A 10,758-nucleotide genomic window follows, 5' to 3' on the forward strand; every position below is an offset into this window, starting at 1 on the left:
CTGGGCGCTGGAACCCCTCTCCCGGCTCTCACAGAACCCGAGTTCTGTCCCCTGCGGCAGTGGTGGAAGCTGAGGATATGGGAAGGCCTGGAATCTTCCCCAGTCAGAACTTCTTTTAAAATTTTTATTTATTTATTTTAAAATATGTTTTTCTTTATTGATTTTAGAGAGAGGAAGGGAGAGGGAGAGAGAGATTGAAACATTGAGGAGAGAGAACATCAATTGGCCGCCTACTGCATGCCCTCACTGGGGATCGGGCCCACAACCTAGGCATGTGCCCTGACTGGGAATTGAACCAGTGACCTCTTGGTGCCTGGGTCAGCACTCAACCACTGAGCCACACAGGCTGAGCAGAACCTTTCTTAAAAGTGGTTTCCTTGCCTGGGTGAGGTCACTGTGTTGGCCACCCACGCACCTGAGAACCGGCTGCTGGAGGATGACTTGGGAACAAAGGTTATGGGGCTCAGATGCCAGCAGGAGGGCCGGCTCACTGGCCACCTCCCCCAGAGCTGATTTTCCTCTGGAACTGCTCAGCGGGGCCTATGACGCCATGATCCTGGGGTCACAGCTCCCAATGCCCTGAGTGGGGTCAGGCCCACCTGCTGTAATGAGCCTGAAGGCTCTTAATGTCCCCACTTTTACCAAATGGGGGGCAGAAGACATACGAGGGAGGCTGTGTCAGAGTGTCACCATATCAAGGATGTAGTGAGATTACCTGGGAATTACTTCAAGTTTCCTGCTGGTTCTAGGAAGAGATCCTAAGTACTCATTTCGCATTCAAGGCTCCGTGGGCACAGGAACCATAACTGTCAGCGGCTTCGAGTGGAAAGAAAAACCACAGCCCCCTCGCACAGCACCCCTCGCTGTGCAAGTGTGATACCGGGGGTACGTCCCCTTTCTCTCCCAGGGCTGGGACCCCCTCCCACACTGACCATGGCATTCCCGATGAGGTAAAAACTGCCCACCCCGTGCTTCCGTGAGCAAGTCTATGACAGAATTGCTAAGCTTCATAAGGTGACCTGACCAATTCTGCAAGACACAGGGGAACCTTCGAAATCTCCCCCAAACAGAGGGAAGGTGCAATAGAAATAGAGGACCCTCAGTCAGCTAAATCCAATTTTAATTGAATTAATGGCTTCTGACCTCCCAGCTGTCAGGTGCTCTGGGCAGGGCTTCTTGACCTGGTCACCTGATCAGAACCATTCGGGACAGGATCCACAGGCCAACCCCATCCCGGGAGACGCAGATTCAGTAGATCAGGGATCTGGTACAGAGAAACGCAGAACCGGGAGCCCTGCCCTGAGATCTGCTGAGGCAAAAGGCCTTGTCTTCTACACTTCCCTCTTGCTCAGACTACTTCCTGCAAGTAAATGCAATGAGTAAATAAAGACAGTTTCAAGTTGTTCACGGAATGAGTTTTTTTTACACTTTTCAACTAGATAAGACAAAAACATTACAATGGTTGACTTCTTTCATTTAGTTACATAAATAAAATTTTTATAAATATCTCTTTATAAACAATATAAATAGCTTTACAACATAAATACATTTATGCATGACATGAATTTACAAACAGCAATGTTTACAGCTGGTTTTGTCAGTCTCTTAAAAACTGTCCCTTGTCATGTCGGTGTAGGTGTGTTTCATGTATATCATATATATATATAATATATAACTTTTTATTTTTCATTTTCAAAAACAAACAAACAATAGAATCATACCCCCCTCCCCAAATCATAATAACACAGCTGGTGTCGTGTATTCCCAGTACCACAAGGGGGAAAAAAGAGAGAAACGTAAAAGCCACATTGCCTTGGAGGTTCTTCCCCACGACCACGGATGACCTCAGCACAACGGAGCAAGTTCCCAATCCTGAAACACAGAGGGGACACGAGACGCTCAGTGCTGGTCCCTTAGCTGAGAAAGCCCAGCCTGCCAGACAGTTCTAGAACCTTCCTCCCCTTTCCCGAAGCATCAGGAAGCAGTGTCCCCCAACCTGTGCCCCTGGTAGAAGGAGAGGGGCCCTTTGCTCTGCCTTTTTCAAGCCGCACCTCCCCTCCTGCTGTGAGCTCTGCCCTTCCTGCCCCAGCCCAGGTGGAACCAGGGCTCCTCCCGCCCCAGCCCTCTCCCCTCAGCTAACTGCAGGGAGGAGGAGGGAGTGGAGACGGCCCATCTCTTCCTTCCCTGCTATACCAGACCCTCGTGAGGTCCTTGCCTCGGCTTCAGGTGTCTGGGTGCCAGTGGCGGGAAAGAAGCATCCGAGGAGTCAAACCTCAGCTCTGATATTTATTTCCTGGACAGCCCTGGAAAGCTTTGGGTATCGCTTTCCTCACCCATAAAATGGGATAATAGCCACTTCCCAGGACCGGCTTTAAGATTCAACAAAGGGCCATGCAGAGCATCTGGGTCACAGCTGCCACTCAGTAAACAGCTTCCTTCCCCAGCTAGCGTCACCTTGAAAAGGGTCTCCTGCAGAGGCAGAGGAACTGGTGTCTCACCAGCCTTGGGAAGTGCATGGGCACACCGGGTTTGCTGGGGTTAGTTATCAGTCATTGGATGAGGCCCGTGCAGCTTTGCTAATGGGCGCACAGGTGCCCGGGGCTGCAGGAAGGCTCCTCCTGAGATGCCGCGGTGCCCCATAGAGCAGCACGTGCCCTACAGAGCAGCACGTGCAGAGGGGCCCGGGCCTCAGCGGCCTGAGGACCTCTCCCACAGCTCCTTTCTCTGGCCATCTCATGTGTTTAAACGGATGACAGATGTCTGTGATGTCCCTGGAGCCCTTAGGCAAGGTGTTCATTCAGGCATGGGCCACACCCTGTCTCTGTCATTAGTATTTTATAATCAAGACTATAACCATCAGCGACAGTCATTATGGTGGCTGCTTAGAGCTAAGGCCACAGGGATGGGGTGGTGGTGAAGGTGGGATTCAGAAGGTTAAGGGCATTGCAGGTGGGTGTTCAGCTAAAATAACTTTCAGAGGTTGACCAATTTCCCTGGACAAAGGGGCTGAGAAGTCTTAGCAATCTGGAGCCTCCTGCACAGCGCCCATTGGATCATCATCTGGTACCAACAGCCGCACCCAAGAACAAGGAGCCCGTGGGGACATGCATGCCAGGTACCTTCCAGGCCCTCATCTCATCTGCTGCTAACCCACGGAGTAGCATTTGTTTACATTCTCAAGTTTGAGCTTGGTGCTTAATTCACAAGTGAAAAACTCGAAGCCCGTGTCTCCAACTCTTTGTTGTTTAGACTGGAGAAAAGAGAGCAAAGCCATTGCAGTGGTAGCTACCAGAGTCTGGGCCCCAAGTGACAGAATCATCTATCTTCGTGCAGGGCTGAGTCAGACAAACAAAGCAAGTCTGGCTGCAGAGAAGAAAGGCACCAGCTAAAACCTAGGGCAGGTGGGGGAGGTGTGCCCCTGAGCTGGGTGGGGCAGGGTTCTGTGAGGTCACTGACACAGGGGTGCTGCAGGTCACCTTCAGTTGCTCATGGATTATCTGAAGAGGCAACTATAGCTGAGGTGACAAAGTGTTCTGGTTGTGTGGACAAAAAAGGGGCGCTGTAATAAATGTAACAAAATGTAACTTCACAGAGTGGTCTGACCATAAATTCCTAACTGGGCAGGTCATGGTGGGCAGTCACCTCCCAGGCCTATAACTACCCTAGTAAAATGTTTATCTTTGCTCTAACCAGACCTGCCCATTTTTGTGCATCCAGCTTAACACCCCTTGGAAATGCTAGAGCAATCCTCTTTAGACCCCTCAGGGGCGTAACCACCCTCAAGAGAACAGTAATTCTGCCCTGGCCGGTTTGGCTCAGCGGTTAGAGCGTCCGCCTGCGGTCTGGAGAGACCCGGGTTCGGTTCCCGCTAAGGGCATGTACCTCAGTTGCAGTTTGTCCCCGGCCCTGGTTGGTCGTGCGGGTGGCAGCCACTCGATGTGTCCCTTTCACATCGATGTTTCTCTCTCTCTCTCTTCCTCTCTCTCCCTCCCACTCTGTCTGTACAAAAAATGGAAAAATGTCCTCGGATGAGGATTAAAAAAAAAAAAGAGAGAACAGTAATTCTGTTAACTACTCTGTAATCCATCCCTGCCTTGCTGTCTCCCACCTTCATGTACTCTTCTTCAGTTCCCTCCTTAATTCCACGTGCATAAAAGAAACTACAAATTGTCACTCTCTGGAGCATTTGAGACCTTGCTTCCTGGCAATGTTGTCAGTTTGGCTCAAATAAACTCATACAAATTCTCTGCAAATTTGGACGTTTCTTACATCAACATGTACTTGGCATTGTTGGCAGGATTCTGAAGAAGCCCACCCAGAACTTCCCCACAGACCCAGACCCAGTGCTTGGTACCAGCATGGGCCCCTTGTACCCCACCGGCTCCTTGTTTCAAATCAGGTGAACCTGGATGAGTTTTCTCTTGGAATTCCGGATCTCCTTCTTTAAGTAGCAGGTCCTGTCTTTTTATTTATTTTTATTTTATTTTTGCAGGCCCTGTCTTTATTCGAGCTGTTCTTAGAAAATCCTCAAGGTAAATAAGGATTGGGATAACCCAAGAAAAGGATAAGAAAAATGGGTTGCTGCTTTTCATTTCCGTTTTTAATTGGATAGATCACTGAAGGTCTGAACAAAATCTGTGCAGGTTAAATGAGAGACAGAACTCTCTTTAGCTCCAGAAGAGGAAGGACACTTGCTTCCCCAGCCCGAGAGCCAATGCTGACGACAGTTGCTGCAGATCCCAGTCCGAAGGGTGGAGATGGGCTCTGTGAGGCGTCCAGGGCAGTAATGCAACCCGTCCGGAGAAGCCAGTGGGAGCCCTGGGGGAGAGTTCTTTGTGAAGGGAGGGCACCCCGAGAGAGGGACCCATGCTTGGGGAGCATCGTGGTTCTGGTGGCTTCGGGAAGCTCTTGCTGGCCCTTGCTCGGGTATTTTTAGATGACTAGGAATCTTTGAGGGGTTGCCGGAGGGAAAATTCCCTGCAGAGCATGAAGCAGCCCTAGAGGGATTTCCACAGCATTTGGCTCGTCCAGAGACGGCACGTGAAGGCTGGTTTTCCCTAGAAGCTTGTTCAGACTCTACAGATCTCAAAATTAACAAGGGAAATTGTGCCTCTGAGGCCAACAAGCCCACAACAGTCAGCCTCCCACTGTCGTGCCTGTAGCAAGATGCCTGAAATGAGGATCCTTTCCATACTTCTAAATTAATCTCGTGAGTGCACAATTAGAAAAAGCTGACTGTAAAATTAGGGGGAATGAATGGAAAGCATATTTTAATCGGTTTCTCAAAGTTTCAAAAAAAAAAAAAAGGATCAACCTATGTTGTTTAGGTGGTAACTCAATTCTTTGAGGTATTAAAAACCAGCTGTCCTTGCCTGGCTGGTGTGGCTCAGTGGATTCAGCACTGTCCCATGGACTGAGAGGTCCTGGTTCAATTCCCAGCCCGGGCACATACCCGGGTTTTGGGCTTGATCCCCAATGGGGGGCGTGCAGGAGGCAGCCGACCAGTGTTTCTCTCTCATTGATGTTTTTATCTCTCCCTTCCTCTCTCTCTAAAAAGTCAATAAAACATATTTAAAAACAAAAACAAACAAAAAACCAGCTGTCCTTATTTTTAAACGAGGAAGGTCATTTGCAACTTGACTTGTCAAGGACAGATACAAATTGTGTCACAAAATATGGATCCACTGTTTTTTATATAAACTAGTGATATTTTTCTCATGGCTAAAAGGTCTCTGCATATGTGTGTGTACATTGTAAATATGAGATGATTTTCTACCTCTGGAAGGTATTGTTAAAATTAATTTAATAAGTTAATTGATTTGAAAGCAAACGCTTATAAGGATTGAGAATTCTAAAATTCTTAGAAATAAAGAAACTAACCCATTTTTTTTCTCAAGTTCATGTGATCTAAGATTCACCTTTAGTAAAGTTAGTTTAAGTTTGTTGGCTTAATCCATGTTACTAATTGACTTTAATGTTTATCAAATACGTTTCTAGAGTTTATAAAATGTCTTCATAAATGACTTGTTTGTTTCCATTAGAAATTGAGGTTTTTAAGGTTTAAAATCTCAATATACCTTTGTAATTAAAACTACAGTAACTTTGCAGTATTCCTGAAGGCCCTGCAACACCTGCAAAGATTTGTTTTTATGTAATACTGCGTGGGCTGCTTTGGAAATAAGTGACTTGGGAGATGGGAACCCCAAACAGCCGCCTGCTTCTCCAGGCGCCCTGGCACACCCCCATTTTCCAGATTTGTATTCCTTCATGCACCATAGTGGATTCCAAGCCGTATGTAAATGAGATGAAGGAACTTATGACCTGACATTATTGAAAGGAGGCATCATACACTATTGCAAAGTTTTGATAAAATACTTCAAGAAAATGCTAAATTGATAACAACTTTCTTTCACAGAACGCTCCCTGAAGACAAAGAGTCCAGATATTGTTTTTTAGAAAGGACATCAAATAAAGGGACACTCTCCAACATCCTTGGAAGGGACCTTCTCAGGCACCTAACCACGAATGACACCTACACTTGCCTCCGCCTACAAGGCACACAAAGGTACCTGTAGGATGTGAAGCTGTTGACAGCAGAGGCAGACAGCTATACCAAGACATCAACAAGGTCTGAATACCTATGGATTGATGTTAAAGTCAGAGACCATTTTGTTTGATTGCTAACGGTATTAGCCATCAAAATAGTGATACTTATTCTTTGAGTTATAGTCCAACTATTTAAGATTACTGAACATGTACAAAATAACTGTTGATACTCTTTTTATGGCTTATGTAAATGTTACATTAGATGCTAAATTCAGAAAAATAAGACAGACAGCAAAACTCGTATCATGATAGTTCACAGGATAGAAATGATCCAGAGTGTTTTTTCACAAGGTAGGCCACACAACCTGACTGTCTTCCATTTACCTGCCCTTTCCTTTTTGGGAAAATTCATCCTCAGCTGACCTCCCATGGCTACAGTATTGCCCCATCCCAAAGGTCAACAAGAGGCTCTCGATACTGAGACTAGACTACCTAGGACTGAGACTTCTTAGTGCTGTGAGACCAAACTATCCAAACAAAAGCCTGGCCATCAGTGCATCCTTCGGATTGATTTATAGCCAAAACGGGGAATTGTGGACAAAGAAGGCGCTCTGTGGAAAGTAATGTCACAGGATAATATGATCATAAATTCCTAACTGGGCCGGTCATGGTGGGTAGTCCTGCCTCAGGCCTATAACTTCCTCAGTAAAAGGTTATCTTTGCCTTAAGCAAGCCCTAAACTCTGCCATTGTTTCTGTGCATCTAGGTTAACACCTTTGAAATGACTCTTTCAGACCTCTCAGAAGCATAACCGCCTTCAAGAGATCATGTGATCTTGTTAGCTGTCCTGTAATCCAATCTATGCCTTGCTTTCTCCCACCTTCATGTAATTTTTAGTTCCCTCCTGAATTCCGAATGTAGAAAATCAACTGCAAAACTGTTATTCTTCAGAGCGAGATTTGAGATCTTGCTTCCTGGCAATGTTGTCAGATTGGCTCAAATAAACTCATAAAAATTCTTTACAGATTTGGACATTTCTTACATGGACAACCGTAAAAAAAAAAAAGGCTTAGGCAATGTGCTGGAGCGTTTCATAAAGGGTGTGCTTGTTACCCTCTGGGGGAACAGAGCGTGGACACTGCTCAGGCTTCGTGGGTGAGAGAACAGCGTGGCCTGGAGTGGAACAGACAGGCTGTGTGTGGGGTAAGGAACGGCAGCAGCCGGGCTGCAGGAAGGCTGGAAACCAGCAGCAGTCAGATTCTAAAGCACTGGAATGTCGATTTTAAAGATTGGGATGTGGCTTTTCCTTGGGCACTGACTGGCAGCAGGAATGGAAAGAAGGTAAGGAGAGGAGGTTCTCTAGTCTCTTTTTCCTTGACCTGAAATAGTGCCACAGACACTGAGGTTCAATCCTGAAGTCACAGGGGCTGCAGCAGCATCAGGACCCTGGACAGACCAGTTTGCCCACAGTCACTGTTTAGAGAAGGGACAAGAATCAGAATGCTCTGGAGGCAGAAAAGCTCTCTGGTGATGCCAACAGAGGGCTACTCTCTCTACAGTGAGGAGGCAGATATTTCTCAAAGTCTGTCCCACTTTAGGAACAAAAGACCTAGGAAGCATCCTGACCTCTGGGCTGCCTACTGCCTGGTACCAGGATACAGTGGTTGGCAGATCAACTTACCCTGGGCTTGTGTGTATGCCTTTCCTCTCTGTTCCCACAAACCCAAGACCGTCCCTCAATGTTCCCATTTGGCAAATTGGAGCCAGTGCTGCGGATCTACTTATGGTCCAGAGCCCTACTTATGGGTTGGAGCCCTCCAAACTGTCTGCTTCTCCAGAGGAAGCCAGGTGGGTTCAGCCATCCTGGGCCATTTCTGACCTTTCGAAAGTTCCCTCACTACTTCATCCCTCACTTCATCCATCTGTAAAACGGGATGATAAATAGGGTTGGGGGCAAATGCGTAGCACACACACGTCATCTCATGACCGTATAGCCTGGTTCCCCTCCAAAGGTCACTGGGAGGCCTACCGATCCCGGGGCTAGGGGATCAGAGGAACGGCCTGCGGGTGGGGGTTCAGGCTAAGTTCTGGCGGGCGCTGCGGGGGAGCTAGGTGTGTAGGAGCGCCAGGCGGCCAGGTTGGTGGTACTCACCGCCGCCAGGGGTCGCCGCACTAACATCCCAGGCCGCTCGTGGAGCCGATCCGGTCCAGCTTGAGGCCGAAGCAGCCCTTGGACGAGCCCTTCTTGGTGCCTTTGTTTTTGCGTGAGTTGGAGTTCTCCTGCAGAAGGCGGGCCCATCGAGACTTGGTGTCCACGCGCAGGTCCCGGAGCAGTCGCGACTGGTCGCCCCTGATGTTGGCGCCACCGCCTCCGGGAGTCTTGTCGCGCTTCTTCTGACCGCCGCCCTCAGCATGGGACACGGCTGACACCTCCCCTAGCGGAGTTCGCGGGCCCTGTCCGAGGAAAAGAGCATGTAGGTGAAGGGACGCACGGCCGGGGACTTTGCGGGGCCCCTGATGTTCCAGCCTGACGCGCCGGACAGCGCAATTTGTCCCTTCCGAGTCCTGAGCGCGCCTCTACAGATGCTGGACAGCTCGGCCCTGCATCCACCTGCCACGCGGCCGCCGTTTTCCGCTCCCTCGGGGAGCCCCTTACCCTCCCTTCCTTTGCCACTTGCTCGGTTGGCCACACTGGGGTCGGGGCTGCGCATCTGTCGACGTTCTCCCGAGGCTGGGGACGTAGACCGCCCCCCGCCCCCGCCCCGAATCTGAGCTTCCAGGGCTCCCGACTCTCACCCGAGCGCATCTCAGGAAAGGGGGGCACCTTACCGCCCTCTCTGCTTCCCCTTGTAGGCCGCATCCTCCTAGACGCCCCAACCCTCCCACACAACCCTCTCACAGTCCCGACATCCCCGCGACTGCACCCACCTTCGGCGCCACACCGGGCTTGGCTTCGGAGGGCCAGAGCGAGAGTAGGGTGAGCAGCAGAGCGCAGGCCAGCAGTTGAGAGAGGTGCATGGTGCTCTTGGGGCAGAGGGGCACACGCCGAAGGCAGCGAGGGCAGATGCTCAGGCAGAGGCGGAGCGGGCTGGCGGGGCTGCTGTGCGGACGCGGGTCCCAGAGCTGCGCGGCGCCGGCTGAGTGCGCTCTGAGCCCGCGGCTCGTCTCGCGCCTTTATAATCCAACCTGCCGCTGATGTCATCCCCCCGCCCACCCGGCCGCCAGGGCCAATGGCACGCGCGCCGACGGCTGGGAGGGGGCCGCGGGGGCTCCCCCTCTGCCCCCACCCTCGTCTCACCCCAGAGGGATCCCGCAGCTAGGCCGGCTCTCTCCCGACTGCACTCAGAGCTGCAAAGTGGCGCGCACAAGGGAACTCCATTTGCAGCAAGCGTGCGCCCTGGCGTGCCAAGCGTCGGCGCTCCGGATGCCCTGCATACACGCTTGGACCTCAGTACACACCCTCTCCTGGAAGGGATCACTTTCCCGCTTTGCAGGTGCAAAGACAGACTCAGAGGAATTAAGTCACTTGCCCGAAGTCACACGGCCAGAAAGTTGGCACAGCTCGAAATCTACGCAGATCTGCTTTGTTGCCAAACTCTTCCCAGGGTGCCTGACAGGCTCAGACCTGGCGCTGAGGCTCCTCGTTTATCTGCTCGCCAGGAGTTCAGATCGCGCGGAAGCCTTTGGAATGGGGAGGCAGAGAACGGGGTCGCGGTCTTGGGCGCAGGGGTAGCGGGGTTTGCCCTGGGCCGCAGGGGGGAGCGCAAGTCCTACATTGGAGAGTGCAAGCTTTTCGCCAGAGGTGTGTTTGAGAGCAAAGAGCAACGGGGTGGGCCACCAGGGCAGGCCGGAGATGCAGGTGCCTCCGCGTGTGTTCGATAGCATCCTGTGCCCGCCACTGTGGTTCCAAGTGCTCCTTCAGCCCAACTCCGTCGTACAGACAGTCCCTGTATCTGACCCTGCGGTGGCTTTCGTCTGCACCGACGGGGGCGCACCTGACCCTGTCTGCACCCACTCGAGGATCCACAGGGTGGGGTTGTGCGCTCCAGTGTCCTGTGCACCTGCACACGCTGGAGAGGGTTCTTTAGCCAGTCTCGAGCCTAGTATGGCTCTGGCAAGCCGTGGCAGGTGGTTGCCTTCGCGTTTTCGCCATAGAGAAGCTCTGTTGTAGCTGCTCACGACTCCCTCTCTTCGGGCAAAGTGTCTGATCCT

At 50.8% G+C, this 10,758-nt stretch overlaps 1 protein-coding gene across 1 annotated transcript; it reads right to left on the reverse strand.

Annotated features, from left to right (window-relative positions):
- Positions 1 to 1,729: 1,729 nt before the first annotated feature.
- NPPC (natriuretic peptide C) lies at positions 1,730 to 9,655 on the reverse strand. The gene is made up of 3 exons (XM_036254887.1): positions 9,475 to 9,655; positions 8,699 to 9,000; positions 1,730 to 1,872 (listed from the first exon to the last, which is right to left on the reverse strand). The coding sequence occupies exons 1-2, from the start codon at positions 9,562 to 9,564 to the stop codon at positions 8,719 to 8,721; spliced, it is 372 nt and encodes a 123-aa protein (XP_036110780.1). The 5' UTR covers positions 9,565 to 9,655; the 3' UTR covers positions 1,730 to 1,872; positions 8,699 to 8,718.
- Positions 9,656 to 10,758: the final 1,103 nt, after the last annotated feature.

Source organism: Molossus molossus, unplaced genomic scaffold, assembly GCF_014108415.1.
Source record: "Molossus molossus isolate mMolMol1 unplaced genomic scaffold, mMolMol1.p scaffold_m16_p_11, whole genome shotgun sequence".
Taxonomy (NCBI): domain Eukaryota; kingdom Metazoa; phylum Chordata; class Mammalia; order Chiroptera; family Molossidae; genus Molossus; species Molossus molossus.

Bases quoted from the DNA above. Each gene is read 5' to 3' on its own strand.
- NPPC (XM_036254887.1), bottom strand. From the start codon at position 9,564: ATGCACCTCTCTCAACTGCTGGCCTGCGCTCTGCTGCTCACCCTACTC. The intron at 9,001-9,474 runs GTGGGTGCAGTC...TTCCTCGGACAG, and splicing joins AGCCCGGTGTGGCGCCGAAG to GGCCCGCGAACTCCGCTAGG.